Raw genomic sequence first — 16816 nt, 5'->3', positions numbered from 1 at the left:
TGGTACTTCCCCAACGCTACAACTATTCTGACCTCTATCGCCACAGGTTACTTCAGAACTTTCTAGTTATTTAATGCTATTTAGGTCATGAGTCTTTCAAGAAAAAGTTTTATTTGGAAATTCTTATTTTGGGAGGATGTATTGAAGGCATAATTTTTAGCCACTTTAAATTTTGTGAGGGGAATGTCTCTAAAACTATATTATACATAGAAAGATCATCAATAAAGAAGATACAGTTGTGAAAAAAGAATAAAATGAAGAAAAAAATTGGCTGCCTCAAGTATCTTGCTTTTCTATGCACCGCAAGTGAAAATCATCTCTTTAGAATGGTAAATGTAGTATAGTGACCACAAGAGTTCAAAACAAATTCAGATTTTGGATAAACTTCAGATTTATTAAAGAATCCCAGAAGTCCATTCGATGATGGCAATGTTCTGTTTCCAGGTAGTAGTTATTTTTACACTCAGTCGTTTGGCTGTGGTGGCCAACTCATCAACTTATTGGCCCTCATTCTGTTAGAACTGTTCAATGATCTGCTCTCCTTTCTTTTAATCATCCTTTCCCTACCTTCTCTCCTTATCATCTCAGACAACCTGGCTGCCTCACAGGACTCTGCCTGCGGACTTGTCCTCTAACCCACTCATGATCATCACTTTGGCAGAAGAAAGTCTCTGGGGAGACCTTAGTGAGGGTGTTTGCCTTGGTCTGCGTGTTTTCCAAAGATGGAGATTGCTACTACTAGTTATCATGATCTAATACCTATCAGTCCTTGGGGCTGACAGGAGTTCCATAGATATCATTTCCACATCTTTACCTGGAATCCTATTTGGCAGGTAGGATTCCTCTCATTTTGCTGTAGAGAAACAGACTAGCCAATTGCTCGAGGTCATGTAGACGTCAGGATTTACACCTGATTCTGTCTGGCTCCCAAGCTTACTCTGACTCTGGTCAGTAGTGAAAAAGCACAGCAGTTGATAGGGAGGGACAGGTAGAGTGGAATCCTCATCAGGGTTGGGAATGTCTTAAAATGAATTTGGGTTTGAAATAGGGCGGGCATGGGATACAATGCAGCTTGTTTGGGACTGAGATAAAGGAAGAAAGAAGGGGATGGTGCTGGTCAGGCAATGCTGGAGAGACCATCAGGACTGGCCAATACCAAGCCATATCTTCTCCAGCTCCACTTACCAGAGCAGGAGAAATGGTATCTGTAGCCCAGGGGGACGGGGAAATGGCATTTTCGCATCTCAACCCCTCAGGCCTGGGCAGACTGCCAGAGTGGAGAGCCAGGGAAGCAACGAGGCAGGGGAGATCATTATCAGGAGGAAGGAAGCTCTGGCAGCTCCCACCAGCCTGTTTGTGACAAGCAGGCTCAGGGCCATGGAAGTCCTTTAAGGTCAAAGGAAATGTGATCCTGGATCTGGGGGATGAAGTTGAGACACTCCCTTTGCCTTATGTCTTCAGGCCAAGGGGATCCAGCCAGAGCCAGGCCCAGGGCCCAGGTTAGAAGAGCAGTGGTCTAGAGAAGTGGGAGGGGCGGTTAGAGAGGAAGAGAGAGAAGGAATAAGATGCCAGAGCACCTTATAAACAATCTCTTGGCTAGAGAGGTAATGATCTTTATTGCAGCCAACACAGGGTAACTGGCTCTTCAGAGCACTCATTTCTTCATGGGTGAACTCTCACCTAGTTCTCTTGCCCCTGTAATGGTGTCTTCTTTGTTGTCCAACTGGTAGAGTAGAAAGTACACTATATTTAGAGTAATGAGACCTAGGTTCAAGTCCAGGTTCTGCTACTAACTAATTAGACAAGCTCTTTAATTAAGCTTTCTAAAATCTCCATTTCCTCATCCATAAAGAAGGCATACAATCCCTGTCAAGTCTATGTCACAGGGGATTAGAGGATTCACGTGGAGGCTCTACACAAATATGAAGTGGTATTTATTTATATTTTTCTTTGCTTCAGGTCACCTCACTGCCACGTCAGAGCTGGGGAAGACTTCTAGTTCAGGAACAGAAACAGCTGTGTCCACAAATCCCATATGCCCCTTTTCCATTTATTTCCTCCCCTTGTCATGCTGCCATAATGCCAGGGGGCAGGGGAGACATGTGCAAAGGCATAGACCAGGGAACCCACAGCCCTGAGCTTGCTTAGCCCCTTTCTTGGGGATAGGCATCTGGGGAAACAGCAACAAAAAGATGAAAGGCCATCCCTCTAGAACTCGGCTCACCAGAGTGTCAGCTTCAGCCTCCCAGCAGAGGCTGAACCAGGAAGAGCCCCAAGAGATGAGGGGAAGAGAATGCTCTGGGTGTAGGGGAGTGGTGCAGAGGCCTGGAGAGGGAATTGAGGCTCAGCAAGGCAGTCTGGAAACCTAAAGGACTCTGTCCAAGTGCACAGGAACCAGGTGGAATTGCTGAGAGTCTTTTTTCTGGGGAGGCTTACAGGCCACTATGTAAGACTTGTTCTGGCGCTTCTCTTTGTACCTGCAGTTCGGGTACTTCCCTGAGGTGAGCTGACACATGGTCAGGGACACAGGTCCATGGCTCTGGTGGCAGTTTTTATCGCCATTCTTGCAGGCTTTGTTGGAGGTCTGGCAGGTGGTGGCCACACGGGAGAAAGGCTCGTGTAGGAAGGTGTTGAGGTCTTTGCACCGTTTTGTGTGCTTGTTGATGTTTTTCATGGCTGAGTTGCATGCTTGAGGGCTGGGCTGCACGTGCTGAATTTGAAACCACTGAGATGGGGTCATGCCCTTGGGTTTGGCACTGACTGGGATCTCTGCCACCCACAGCCCGAGCAGCAGAAGCAGCAGAAGGGGGCAGAATCCTGCTCTGGCCGGTGCCATCTCTCCAAGGGGGGAGCAGTCAGAATGGAGGGCAGGGGTCGCTGGGACACAGGTGTTCAGTCGAGAAATTAGTCCTCCTATACTTGCTCATATGAGCTAATCACCCATCTTCCTACTCGGTTGTCTCCTTTCCTCACTGTCTCATCTCTGCCTCTTCTTCTGTGTGTCCACATCCGCTGCAGTCCCAACACCAACCCTGTGGCCCCATCTCTCATCTTGTATTTCTGCTCCCTTCATTCTGTCCCTGTTGCCTGTCACTCTTTGTCCTCTCCCCTTTCCCTCAAATCTCATCTCTTTTGTGTCTCCATGTTCCTGTGTCCCCATTCCCATCTCATCTGTGTTCCCATTCTTTTTCATTTTTTTTGCCTCCATCCCCAACATCACTCTCCCCTTTCCCCAATGCGTGTCCCCATCTCCCCTAAATCCAGTCCCTCCTTTAACCATTTTATCACTCACTCGAGTGTACTGTCAGGATCGGAGCCCATCCCTCCTTCTCTGTCCTCACTCCTCCCCAGAACCTACTGCAGCCTCACCTTTGCGCTTGGTCTTCGTGCTGTGACTCCTGCTCAGTGGGCTGAGGCGGTGTCCACGCGCTGCTAGGCTGTCAGATCTCTGAGGGCCTCTTCTCACTCCTGAACTCCTTAAGAGCTGGCCTGGGCTATGCTGCGTCTGTTTGGAGGCGGGCTGGGGAGCATCACTGGATCAGGAAATGAATCAGGTTCATGCCTCTCCACTTACATGTCCCAAATACGTGGACACCTAAGGATGCCTGTACCTGCCTAAACATGTTCAGCGATGAGGAAGCTTAAATCGTCACATTCAAAGACTATATTTGTCCCCTGGCCACATGGTTCTAATGACTCTTTAATAGAACACCTGATCCAGGTGTCAACTGAAATCAATTTCAGGAAGAGTTGTCATTTATATCCTCTCATATACACCTATGGTCCACGATCCTGGGAAGAGTCAATCACTGTGATGTTAAGGGTTGCTTCTTCTCTGACCTGAGGTACAGATCGAACAGCCTAGAAAGATGCTTTGTCTGATTCCTTGTCATCTGGAGATACTGCTTACCTTTCGGAGGAGATGGAAGAGACACGAGGGAGGTGGGTGAATCATCACTGTCATGATGCCCGGCACCATCCCCAGTAGCAAAGCCATTCCACAATGATTCATGGGCCTCTCCAGTTCCAGGTACCAACCAAGGCCATGTGGCTTTACCTGGAGAGGGCAGCCAACACCTCTCAATTTCACTTGTTCCCTCCCTTTTTTATTGAAAATTACGAAACTTTAATACTTCCCAAATGTTTGTGTTTAAAATGCTATTGGTGTTGCTGCTCTCAACATCCTGCCTTAGTGCTTCCTTCACTTTGTATGTCCTGTTCCTTGTGGTGGTGACAGCTGTGTGTAGCGTCTGGGTCAGTGCTACTCTGGGGGCTCCTGGGAGCTTGGAATATGACACTCAGGAGAACCGAGACGCCAAGACAGAGAAGCATCACCCTCTGTGCGTGAGAAGGCCTGTGAAACTGAGATGAGTAGTATTTTTGTTTTCAGAATTTACCTGTAAGTGGTAGGTAATCTCAGAATCTTGGGCATGATTCATTCATGTAGTCAACAAATATTTATTGAGCACCTACTCAGTGTTGAGGTACTTGGGATATATCACTGAACAAAAAAGGCAAAAATGGCCAGGTACGGTGGGCCACACCTGTAATCCTAGTACTTTGGGAGGCCACGGCAGGAGGATTGCCTAAGGCCACGAGTTCAAGACCGGCCTGGGCAATGTGACGAAACTCTGTCTTTATGAAAAATTTGAAAAATTAGCCAGGCATGGTGGTGCGTGCCTGTGGTCCCAGCTGCTCCAGAGGCTGAGGTGGGAGGACTGCTTGAGCTTTGGAGATAAAATCTGTGTTGAAAAATCATGATTGCACCACTGCACTCCAGCCTGGGTGACAGAGTGAGACCCTGTCTCAAAAAACAAACACACAAACAACAAAAACAAACAAAGACAAAAGTCCCTGCCTTTGTGGAGCTTACATTCCATTGGAGAAAGACAGTAAAAACAAAATGTATACTTTGCTCAAAGTGATAATTGCTGGGGAAAAAAGTAGAACAGTATAGGGGTTGGCGGTCAGTAATTTTATATAAGATGGTTGAAATCGCTGACTCTGGGGCAGAGACTTGAAGATAAGAGTGAACTTGTGATTATCAGGGAGGAAGAATGTTTCAAGTGAAGAGACTAGCACTGCAAAAGCCCCAGAGCAGACAGATGCCTAAGGTGTTGGAGGAACAGCAGTGTGTCCAGTGTGGCTGGAGCAGGTGACTGAGAGTTCAGAGAGGAACCAGAGACAAGGTCATTGGGAAGACTTACAGACCATTTGAAGGCCTGTGACTTTTACTCCGAGCACAATAGGCAACCCTAGGAGGGTTCTAAGTAATGAACAAAGAACTTGTCTGCTTAAAGGATTACCTGGCTGTTGTGTGGATTATAACTGTGGAGAAGTCGCACAACCCATCCTGATCATAAGGTTTGTGTTCTGGTCCAGCATTTATGATTCTGAGTCAGGAGGATGGGGAGTTTGTTTTGAGTCCAGGAGGACATTATTTTAGTAGACGGACAGCACAGCTGTGGGTTGGGGGTCAGGATGAAGGATCTTTAGAAGAAAAAGTGGTGTTGGAGATGAGAAATGCCACTAGATGGCAAAAGAGAATCAAGAACAAATTCACACAGGCCTTTGGCTCTTCTGGTTTGTCCTCAGCGAGGCCTTGGCTAGGGGAACAGCTGTTCACTTCTTTGTTAAGGTGTCCCAAGCTTTGCAGGCTGAACTTCTGGATAGAAGTTCTGGATAGAGAATTATGCCCCTGCTGCTGTAGAAACATGAATGTTAGGAGATAAAACCCACGGTTTAAACCAGGCTGTGTATCAAATGTGTATCAGCAGAGGCCAGTCTAGCCTTTGGAATGGAGGCTGGGCGGAAGGCTGCAAGCTCATTTGAATGCCTAGCTTGGTCTCCTTTCTACTTCTCATTATTCTAGAGTGAGATGTCTTCCAGCCATGATTTAAACTTCCCTCTGCACTTGTGTTTTCCTGACATTGTAATTATCCTAGTTTGTTCTTCAACTCGAGTATGCTGGGCTGTGTAGAAGGCTGCCTTAGGACTGTGTGAAAGTGAAATAAACATGGCCCTACTGCCTCAGTCCAAAGGGAAAAGAGAGTAAAGGTTTAAGTTTGCACATGAAAATTGAAATAGAGTTGAACCTACCATATGTGCAATTCAACTGAAACCTTTGTTTTGCCTCAATTATTTGGATAAGGGAGGTGATTCTGTTTGTGTGCCCAAATTATCCAGCTTCCAAGATCTGCTTCACCTTGTACTTGGTAGGCTAATTTTGCTATTTTGCCTTCACTGCATTCATGGGGCAACAGAAAAAGATGGAGGAAGGGGGACAAGGTTAGGAAGAAGAAAAAGATTCAGGCATCAGGCCAGGGACTGGTTCAGGAGTTTCACAGGAGGGAGAAGAAAGACTTAGAGAGAGCAAGAGCAGAAGACAAAATTGTGGGAGAGAAGACAGAAGGGAAGAAAAAGTCCCTTACACCAGCAGTCTTTACCCCTGCTTCCTTCTCATTCTATCGTCGAAGTTACTGCTGTTGGCCGAGCTTCTCCTTAGGCTGCTGTTGTGTGTGTGTGTTTAAGTTGGGGCGGGTGTTGTGAAAATCCCAACAGTGCCAGGTGGACCTCTGCCTGTCTTCCCCACAGGACAACAGCTGCTGCTTCCTCTCGCCTGTGCTGGGAGGGAGTGAAGGGGGAAGGGAGAGAGGAGGGCTGGGCCTGGATTGGTGCCTACCCTTCAGAGCCAAGCCTCTCTGCCTTCCGGAGTTCCACACAGCCTCTGGATACCAATGGAAAGCCCATGAGAGTTTCCTTCCAAGCAAGAGCAGATCCAAGTCCTGTTATCCTAATTTTGTTGGTCCTTTGATAAATAAAGGTAATGGGCTCATTTTTGTAGACTGAGAAAGTGAAACATACAGCAAGTTGAGATCAGATGTGGGACTTGCTTCAGGTCCTTGAATTCCCATGACCTTTCCTGGAACAGCTGTGGGTCAGAAGGAGGCAGCACTGACAGAAGTTTGGAATCCTTGGCTCCCAGACCAATGCCTTTAGACAAGCCAGGATGGAGGAAAGAGGAAACTGATTCGGGGGTTCACTGAAGCCTTGTCTCACAAGCCCTCCCAGCTCCCCATTTATGTACAGAGCAAAGTATCATTTCCTTAGCCTGGTAATCAGGGTCTGCCACAAATGGGCAAATCTGTCTTTCTAACTTTATCTCTGACTTTTCTCCCACTGAGTGCCTCAACCCCAGCCAGACGGGTTTCCCCCCATTTTTCAAGCATGTCTTTCATAATCTTCTTTATCTCCGCTTAACTTCTAACTTCACCACGAGATCCATTTCCAAGCCAGGGTTACCCCTGAGGAAAACTTTCTCTGACCCTCCAAATTCAGAGACATCTTTCTCACCTCTAAATTCCTACAGCATTTACTGTCTTCAGAATGTATCATTTTCTGCCTTGAATCACTGGTTATTTCTTCATATGTATGTATTATCTTTCTCATAGACTGTCAATTCCCACAACACGAGGACCACCTGTTATACTTCTTTTGCACATTTCACAGTATATAGCATAATGCCTTGCATATAAGTGACCCTAACTGATTCAACTTTTAGAAGGCATTCTGTCTGCTCCTCAATGATCCCAGTCTGAGATGGGATTGCTACCAGCCCACAGAGATGGTTAGCAGATGAGGAACTGACAATGCAGCTTCTGGACTTCAGCCCTGGGTTTGAGGTGATGCTACGAGAAGAAGGTTGAGATGGCTGAGGCAATCCTTCGGTTTCAAGGACAGCTCAGGAACTGTCCATGACACAGTATATTGTTTGAGCAACTTGAATTGGACAGGGCAAAGGGTAATGCCAATGAGATCATGGTGAGCCCACTCAAGGCAAAATTTTGGGGTTCTCCTCAGTCATAGGGAGTCACCCTTGCACCTGCCACCCTAGCCAGTTGTTCTACAAATGTTTACCATTGGGGAGGGCAGGGAGAGAATGTGTAAATGATTACATGCAGAGGGTCATCTTTACAGGAAAAACAACTTAGTTATTGTTTCAATAGTGAACTATCAATACACATTTTGCTGGTAGAATCAGCACCATTACAATCAACATTTGTTTAACAAAAATCTTTTGAAGTCACAGATGTTTATCATTTTCATTAACACATAAGATACAAGTAAGTCTGCTTTTGTTAAGAAATTTGTTTAGCTAATTATTTAGACCAGGGCTTCACAACCTCAGTGTTATTTACATCTTGGTCTGGATAATTCTTTGTTATGGGAGCTATCCTGTGAAATGTGGGATGTTCAGCAATATCCCTGGCCACAGGCCAGTAGCAAGTCCTGGTTGTGACAACCAAAAATGTCTCCGAAATGACATGTCTCCAAAAATGACAATTGGATAAAAGGACATTATCCAATTGTCCCTGGAACTACTGAATTAGACATATGACCTTGAGCAAGCCACTGTCCCTCTAGAACTTAGTTTTTCATCCCTAGGGTAATGCTTGAGTATGTAAAACCCAGTGTAATGGGACAACAATCCCACTAATCTCAGGCTTACAGAGCACATGACACCATGATGAGGATGTCAGAATGGATGAAGTAATCTTATTCATCAGCACCTCTAGGATAGGACTTTAGGGAATAGATCACCAGGATTGCAGTTGGGAACCCAAAGGCTCATCATCATTATATCATTTAAGTTCTGAATGCTTTCCTCTATAACGTGCTGTTCAGTTTCTGTAATTGTCTGGCAGAAGTCAGTGGTGTTGGGTGTGGGGAGTGAAGAGCAGTGATGGATGGGTGGGGAATGAAGGAAGAGGAAGACCAAAAGGTATAAAAAGTCCCTTTCTATTCTCAGGGAAGCTGCAGCCTTGAGGGACCAGGGAAGAGGTGGCATGATTCAAGGCAGGGACTACAATGTGGTTGGCTTCCTCAAAGCAAAGGCTTGAGTCAGCCAGGCTCAGGCAACACCCTGCATCGGCACCCACTCAGTGTTGTCCTGTTGAGCAGCCTGAAGAATACAGATGAGCCACCTGCCCATGTGGGCTCTCTCCTCACTCACTTGACTGTGCCCACTTCCTTGGGGAGGCCTTACAACCAGAGGCTTTCTAAGTGGGACCTCTGGGTTGAGTCTTTCTATGAGCTAGCACCATGAGATAGATGGGGGCGAGAAGGGGTGGTGCAGCAGCAGGGTTCCAGATAGAGGAGACAGCAGGAGATAGAGCATGGAGGAGGTGAGGGACAAGGTGGGAATGAAGCAGGGATGCAGACACAGTTGCACACATGGGCAGGTGCAAGATCATGGGAAATCTTATGTCCTGTGAGATGTAGTTTGGACTATACCCTACGACAAGCTTGTCCAACCCATGGGCCATGGGCCACGTGTGGCCCAGGATGGCTTTGAATGCAGTCCAACACAAATTCGTAAACTTTCTTAAAACATTATGAATTTTTTTTGCATGTTTTAAGCTCATCAGCTGTCATTAGTGACAGTGTATTTTATGTGTGGCCCAAGACAATTCTTCTTCCAATGTGGCCCAGGGAAGCCAAAAGATTGGGCACCCCTACCCTATGAGAAACAAGCTATTGCAGAGTTTTAGACGAAAGAAGGGACCACATTTTTTCTCTTGAAGTTGAATCAGATATATACTTGAGTTGAGTCTTACTGGAGTTGGAGTGTGTGTGGTGTCCAGGACAGACAAGAGCATCTGCTGAGAAAGAAATAAGAATGGAAGAGATGGGCTTGGGAAAAGTTTAAGATTGTCAGGGCTGTGTGACTGATGGACTCAGGCTCATACTGAGGACTCACCATGTGCCAGGCACTGGTCTAAAACCTCTTGATATACATCTTAATGGATCCTAATACTGCCATGAGGTAAAAAATACTATCCTCATGAACAGATGAAACAAGGAAGCTTTCAGTGATTTAGTAAACAGACAGGTGGTGTGCAGCTTATAAGCTGCAGAGGCAGGATTCAATTCCTGGTCTGTTTTACTCAAAAGCCTTATCTTCACCACCATGCAGGACTGCCTCCCCATAGCTGGGACTGGGGAGGTGGCGGGGTCTAGAATCACTTTCAGGTGTCTTGCATAGGTAACCAGGGAAACTGAGATAGACAACACAGGAAGAGAAACAAGTTGTGAGGAAGATGGATTCCATTTTGGACTGTAGTTTGTGTTGTCAGAAAGTGCCAGTTTAGGGGGTTGTACATGAGGAACAACAATCTGTCCCTCTGGGGCTTTACTCCCTCCTCCTGAGCTATACTGGGGGCCTTGGAGCACTCAGCTTTCTGTGTTCTGACTCCCCTTTTCTGCTGTCCAGCAAAAGTAAAAAGGCTGTCCTAAGAGGAGGCCCCAAATCTGGAAGACACTTTGCAGACAGACAAGGCTGAGTGATCTGTGGAAGTCAAGAGTGAGGGCTAGCAGGCTCCAGGGAGCTAGTTAGCTCTTTGATTGTGATGAAAGGGAAGATGTTGATGAAAAAGATAGGAGTGTGGGCGCGGTGGCTCACGCCTGTAATCCCAGCACTTTGGGAGGCCGAGGCGAGCGGATCACAAGGTCAGGAGATCGAGACCACGGTGAAACCCCGTCGCTACTAAAAATACAAAAAATTAGCCGGGCGCGGTTGTGGGCGCCTGTAGTCCCAGCTACTCGGGAGGCTGAGGCAGGAGAATGGCGGGAACCCGGGAGGCGGAGCTTGCAGTGAGCCGAGATCGCGCCACTGCACTCCAGCCTGGGCTGGGCGACAGAGCAAGACTCCGTCTCAAAAAAAAAAAAAAAAAAAAAAAAAAAAGATAGGAGTGTGGCCCTTTCCCCAGCATGGCAAACCACTCAGAGACCAACCAACAGTAAGAAACAGATCACGCCAGGCTCTGGCATCCACAGCTTTTCATGTTCAGGTTATGCTTTCAAATCCAACCTGCCAAGTTTGAGGCTTCAGAGTCAGCATGCAGACATTTCCAGTAGTGCTCAGACTCTGACAAGGCCTGAGGTCACAGGTGAGCGCTGTGGGTATGACAGGAGTAAGGCTGATAGGGACTGTGGGGAGTCCACATGGAGGTCTTTGATTCTCAGCCCAGCACTTTGGTGGGAGGCCCCTGAGTACATGCCCTCCTGGGCTCCCGTGAGTGGGATGACAAAGTGGCGAACGCTTTGTTCTCGGAGGGTCAGGAATAAGAAGCACTTTGTTCCTCAGAAACACAACAGTGCTTTCCTACTCACCTTGCCATGAGAGCACAGGCTATGGAACAGAGAAAACATCAAAGAAAGCCCAGACACTTAGGAACTTTTGGCAGGGAGGTTGGAACTAAGTGTTCCAATGACACTGTAGAGGAGGAGACCAGATGGCAATGCCTCTTTCCTCCCACCCATCCAACCCCCTCAGCACAGGGGCTCATCAAACTCAGGGGACATTCCTTCCTCCCAGACTGATCTTTACTCAGAAACCTTTCTAGCCTCTCCTCATCTCCTGACTGTCTTGGCCTCGGCAAGAAGAACACCCGTCCCTACCCAGCTGTCTTCAGCTCCTGTCCTTCCTCCCAGCTGCCAGAGAATTATCAGGTCAGTCTGCTCCTTCTTTCTTCTCTGCATTTTTTACTAGCAGGAGTGCCAGGGGCCCAAGGATAATTGGGAAGAGTCTCTCACCCAAGGCCAGTTAGAGCTCGTATTCTGCAAGTGTTGCAGTTCACAAACTTTGCAGAGGCTGAGATTTCTGTGGTGGACCAAGGGAGCAGGGGTGGCTGAAGGTGGGGTGGCTTCACCTTCAGCTGGGTGGTTGGCTGGGTGGCCTTGGGCAAGCATCTCCTCTTTCTGGGTCATGAGAACTCGGTTATGGGTGAGATGATCTCTAAAGTACTGTTGGGTTGGGAATGTTGGAGGCTCTGGGATGTGGCAGACAGTCATTCCAGGCCCACTGCTGCCCCCAACCACCTTAACTCTACCAGCAGGAGGAATGGCACCAGCTGTGACCCGGCTCCTTTTCCTTCAGCTTGTTCTAGGGCCAACTCTGGTCATGGACATCAAGACACAGATTGGCAAAAAGAAATTCTATGCTTTAAACGTTGACTATCCCAGGGTTATCTTCCCAAAGAGTTTCAAGGGCTATTGTAATGGTCTGATGTCCTATATGCGGGGCAAGGTGCAAAATTCGGATTGCCCAAAGATCCATTATGTGATACATGCCCCTTGGAAGGTCATCAAGAGGTTCTGCAAGTATAGTGACAACTTCTGTGATAATTACAATGAATACTGCACGCTCACTGAGGATTCCTTCCCCATCACGGTCTGCTCCCTGAACTACCAACAGCCACCCACCAGTTGCTACTATGATAGCACCCTGACCAACCAGAAGCTCTACCTACTCTGCTCCCGCAAGTATGAAGCTGATCCAATAGGTATCATCGGTCTCTATTCGGGAGTTTAATTCCTGAGTCATTCCCCAACCTCTACCACCACAGACCAGCCTGTCTCCATTTCCAACACTCTGATTCCTGTAACAAGACTTCCTTCCTCACTTCTGAGGCAGGCAGAGTCCCCTCCCAAGAGACCAGGTGGGTGGGAAAATGTCCAGGGCTTTGATCACCATGCGAAGTGGTGCTATCTTCTAGGTTCTTTCCAGCTTGTTTACCCCCTCTTCACCCCCACCTCCTCATCATCCTCCCTCTCCCAGAGACAGTAAAACCCACCCAAGAAGTTGACTGTGTCCAGTTGGCAGTGACTGTCCACCCACTGGGCCAGATCCTAAGTCCTGGATGGAGGCCCAGGGCCTCAGCTCACACCATGGCAACAGGCACCAGCTCCGAGTCTCACCTCCCCATTCCCACCACCCTTCTCGTCTCAGCCTCCCCTAGTTCCCTTATAATTCCCTCCACTCACCCACCTACTCAGGGGATATGGCTAGCTATAGGAACCTCCCTGAGGCCTTCAGACTCATGTTAGCCTCACTTCCCCACAACCCCCAGTTTCTAGCCTGTTTCTCTCTGTGAAATCATTGTTTCTCCCTTCATATAACTTTCCTCTCCTCTTTCTTCTTACTATGGAGCCTAAGACTGTCTCTCCCCCCAACTCCCCACCACCTTAGTCACCCTGCCTTCCTTTTTCCAACCTCTTTTTCTTCCAGTCTTCTTACCTTGGCTCACTGGCATTTCAAGGTATCTTCTCTCATCCATTCCACAGAGGTTCCTGCTTCCCTTCTCTTCCAGAAGCTCCTCCCAAATCCCCCAGACTCCAGAGTCTGCCCCTGACCAGGCAGGGAACGAGGCAGGCCCAGCTCTAATCAAACATAAATTTCTAAAACCACATCTGAGTACGTAAGATGTAACCATTGGAGGAAACTGGGTGAAGGGCACAAGAGACCCCTCTGTACTATTTTTTTTTGTAACTTTCTGTGAATCCATAATCATTTCAAAATAAAAAGTTAAGAACATACACCTGACTCCTTTGTGATTTAATTGCTTTTTCTTCAGTGCCCCAGAACTCCTGCTCTTGGAATCCTGGCAGCCTCCCCCATCTGGCCATCTTCCTGAGCTACCCTTAGCAGTCTGTAAGCTCTTCTGTCCCATGTGCACCATGATGGAGGTGATGTGGGGTAAAACTTAGTGCTGGGCTGGGTGTTGAAAATAGACTCTCCCATTACCCTAGCTCTGGAACAAATTTGTAATAGAAGTCAGGCCACCTTAGCTGGCTTCTACTTCTCCACCCAAAAAACCTGAACTGTAACAGATGAGGAAGGTGGAGGGACAGGGAAGGATCTAATACATGATACAGTCATAGTCCATCACATCAGGAACTGCTACACCCTTTTAGGGGGTGGGGGTGGAGAGGTGAATATCAGTAATATGTGAACACAAGTAGCAAATACTTTTACCTCCACATCTGGTTCATCTCTTAACTTCAAATATATTCTTCCATCCTGTTCTTGGAAGCAACTGTTGAGGAGGAACGCTAACTGATGGCTGGTAGGCATAAGGCTAAGCAGAGTGAAGGGTTTGTTGTTGAGAACCCACACTCCTGCGCTGCCTCTTCTCCCTCTCTCTACGCTAGTAGGCCCATCTGTCCCTCATAGACAGAGATTTTAGCTGCTGCACACACAGATGTTTATTATTTTCCAAGTTCCCTGGTGTTAAACATGCAGGGTCAGGGGGCTAGTGAGCTAAGATGAAGCTCCTCCTTACTTGGTCTTCTTATCATAGGTGCCAGCACCCTTGTAACCACTCACATAGCCTGTGTTGTCATTCATCACTTCCCGTCCGGCAATGCCCTTGCCCTTGCCACTCTCATCAAAGCGCTCCTTGTGGGTGCCGGTGTACTTGCTGGTGTCTGTCAAACGGTCCACTGCACCCACTGTTGTTGCTTTCTGCAAGCCAGAGGATGGATTTGAACCCTCTTCCTTTCCTTACCCTGTCATATCCCTTCCCCAAAGATGGCCAGAGATACTTAGAACAAGTGCTTGGAGCTCTTGCTCTGCCACTGGCATGGGGTGCTGCTTTCTTAGGGCCCAGATGCAGCTGTGGGCAGGAACTCCGGTAAGAGCCATTCACTCGTTGGGGAGGAGGAGTGTGGTGTGGGAATGAGTGTGGTGTGTGCAGAGGGAGGGTGGTTTTTTTTTTCTCTTTCCAGAGGAAACAAAAAGTATTCTGACTAGGTTGCTGCCAGAGGACTTCACTCCCACTCCCCAACCCAATATCCATTGTAGAAAGAGCTTTTAGTTCAGACAGGACAATTAAAAAAGGGAGTAGGTGAGAGGCAGGAGGCCTGAGATCAAACCCTAAATAAGAACTGAAAGAGGAGTGGGCATCAGGTACCAAATCCTCTACACTAATGTCCTCCAAAAGCCACCAAGCCCTACCTGCCTGGCTCAGACACTGGACACTTGGAAGTTAGTCTAAATCCACTATTAAAATAGCCATGGACCTTGAGCAAGTCGCTTCCCTTCTCTGGGCCACATTTTCCTGACTTCTGGAATATCTAGATGATCTCTAAAGTCTGTTTCTTCCCTGTCTCTACAGTCACACAGTTGGCAGGGTTAGGGAGGGTAGACTGGAACAATGGGGATTTAGGGAAGTAGGGTCAAGGGGATGAAGACTGTCACTCACAGTTGCGCCAGTGGTGGCTGGGTCCTTGCCCTCCATGAGTCCATAAATGCTCTCCAGGACTTCATCTGGACTCTTCCCTTTGAAGCGCTTCTGGCCCAGTTCCTTCACTGCCTCTTTGAACTGTTGAAACGTGATGGTTCGGGCGTTCTTGGCCCTGGTCAGTTAGACAGAAATCCAGAAACTTTGGAGCACAAATGCATTACCTTCCAAGGTCCAACTCTTACCTCACTCAGATTTGTCCTCTTTTGTCCTATCAGTAAGTGTCTCAATGACAAAGAATAGCACAGTGCCAGGTACCCTGTGGTGCTTGGTAGGCCCACTGCAAATGTTCCGCCACATGAACCCTTCCATGGCCAACTACCTCGCACTTTCTTCTCACCCCCACCCCCACATCTTTGGCTCCTCACTTGACTTTGCTGAACACGATGTCCACATCTGTGGAGGTGACCGTCTTGCCATCCATGATGCCACAGTCTTTGCATAGCTTGGAGAAGTTCTTGTTGTTCATTTCAGTGCCACTGCTTGATGATTCTCCAAAGGCAGCAAACCGATTGAATGTTTTCTCTGCCTCTGATGCCATGATCAGCTAGAGGTTGGGGAGGGCAGTCGTGGGAGAGACTTGGGGGTGAAGGAGGAGGGGGAGGGAGGACTGTGGAGTAAAGAGGATGAGTGTTAAGGTAAAATCAGTCAGCAACAGGAACAGCTCCCCTCTTCCCTGTTGGTGTCTCCTCTCTCCCTCCCAGCTCCCACTGCACCTACACAACTACAGCATGAGTCTCCCCTTCCCAGCACTGGAGATACCAATATGGATCCTACCTACTGAATGATTCTCTCTTTCCCCCACCTCTTTTATGTACCTAAGATTACCTGGACGGTGATCTGACCCTTCCCGGCCTTTGTATTTAAGTGTGTGCAGATATGTGGTAGCCAGTTGGCTGTTGCAAATGAGGAGACAGAGGGAGGAGAGGGAAATTTCTATGACCTCAGCAGTGCTTATGTGACATCACTTCTGGTCCCAGCTACAGCCCTTGCCTTCAAAGGAGGGGGCTTTTGGTCTCCCTATCTTGCATGCTGAATTGAGCAAACTGCCAACTTTCTGACCTTTTCGGATGATTACATTTCCATCATTTCAGCCAAGCTTACCCATCCTCTGGGTCCCAGTCAAATTGCCTTATGCTCTGCCCCACAACAGAAGTTGAGGCGAGCCCAGGGAAGTTGTTTTAGTCTGTTTGGGCTGCTATAACAAAATATCATAAACTGGGTGGCTTATAAACAACAGACATTTATTTCTCAGAGTTCTGAAGGCTGACAAGGCTAAGATCAAGGCATGGGCAGATTCAGTGTTTCATGAGGGCTGCTTTCTGGTCTAGAGATGGTACCTTCTTGCTGTGTCTTCACATGGTTGAAAGGGTGAATGAGTTCCCTTGGGCCTATTTATACGGGTATAAATCCCATTTAGAAAGGCTCTGCCCTCATAAAACTAAATCACCCCCCAAAATGCCCCATCTCCTAATACCATGACTTTGGGAGTTAGGATTTTATTTTATTTATTTATGTATTTATTTATTTTGAGACAGAGTCTTGCTGTCTGTTGCCCAGGCTGGAATGCAGTGGCATGATCCTGGGTCACTGCAACCTCCAGCCCCAGGATTCAAGCGACTCTCATGCCTCAGTGTCCCCAGTAGCTGGGATTAGCTCAGCCACTGTGCCCGGCTAATTTTTGCATTTTTAGTAGAGATGGGGTTTTGCCATGTTGGCCAGGCTGGTTTCAA

At 47.6% G+C, this 16816-nt stretch overlaps 2 protein-coding genes across 5 annotated transcripts; one reads left to right on the top strand and one right to left on the bottom strand.

Annotated features, from left to right (window-relative positions):
* Positions 1-2019: 2019 nt before the first annotated feature.
* On the bottom strand, positions 2020-16354 carry TPPP2 (tubulin polymerization promoting protein family member 2). Of its 4 annotated transcripts, XM_015143104.3 has the most exons (5): positions 15902-16340; positions 15452-15693; positions 15045-15198; positions 12308-14305; positions 7971-12198 (listed from the first exon to the last, which is right to left on the bottom strand). In XM_015143104.3, exons 2-4 carry the CDS (start codon positions 15622-15624, stop codon positions 14120-14122), a joined length of 513 nt encoding a protein of 170 aa, XP_014998590.1. In that variant the 5' UTR covers positions 15625-15693; positions 15902-16340; the 3' UTR covers positions 7971-12198; positions 12308-14119. The 4 variants fall into 4 exon arrangements, with proteins under 4 accessions (XP_077794150.1, XP_077794151.1, XP_014998590.1 ...); XM_077938025.1 differs by lacking the exons at positions 7971-12198; positions 12308-14305 and adding an exon at positions 3401-4057 and having other exon boundaries at positions 15912-16354; XM_077938024.1 differs by lacking the exons at positions 12308-14305; positions 15045-15198; positions 15452-15693; positions 15902-16340 and adding exons at positions 2020-2877; positions 3370-3520 and having other exon boundaries at positions 3911-11409.
* On the top strand, positions 11837-13375 carry RNASE13 (ribonuclease A family member 13 (inactive)). The gene has a single exon (XM_028851369.2). It carries the CDS (start codon positions 11837-11839, stop codon positions 12371-12373), a length of 537 nt encoding a protein of 178 aa, XP_028707202.2. The 3' UTR covers positions 12374-13375.
* Positions 16355-16816: the final 462 nt, after the last annotated feature.

Source organism: Macaca mulatta, chromosome 7 (assembly GCF_049350105.2).
Source record: "Macaca mulatta isolate MMU2019108-1 chromosome 7, T2T-MMU8v2.0, whole genome shotgun sequence".
NCBI lineage: Eukaryota > Metazoa > Chordata > Mammalia > Primates > Cercopithecidae > Macaca > Macaca mulatta.
Note: the sequence above shows the minus strand (reverse complement) of the source record. Positions and strands in the feature narration are given on the sequence as shown.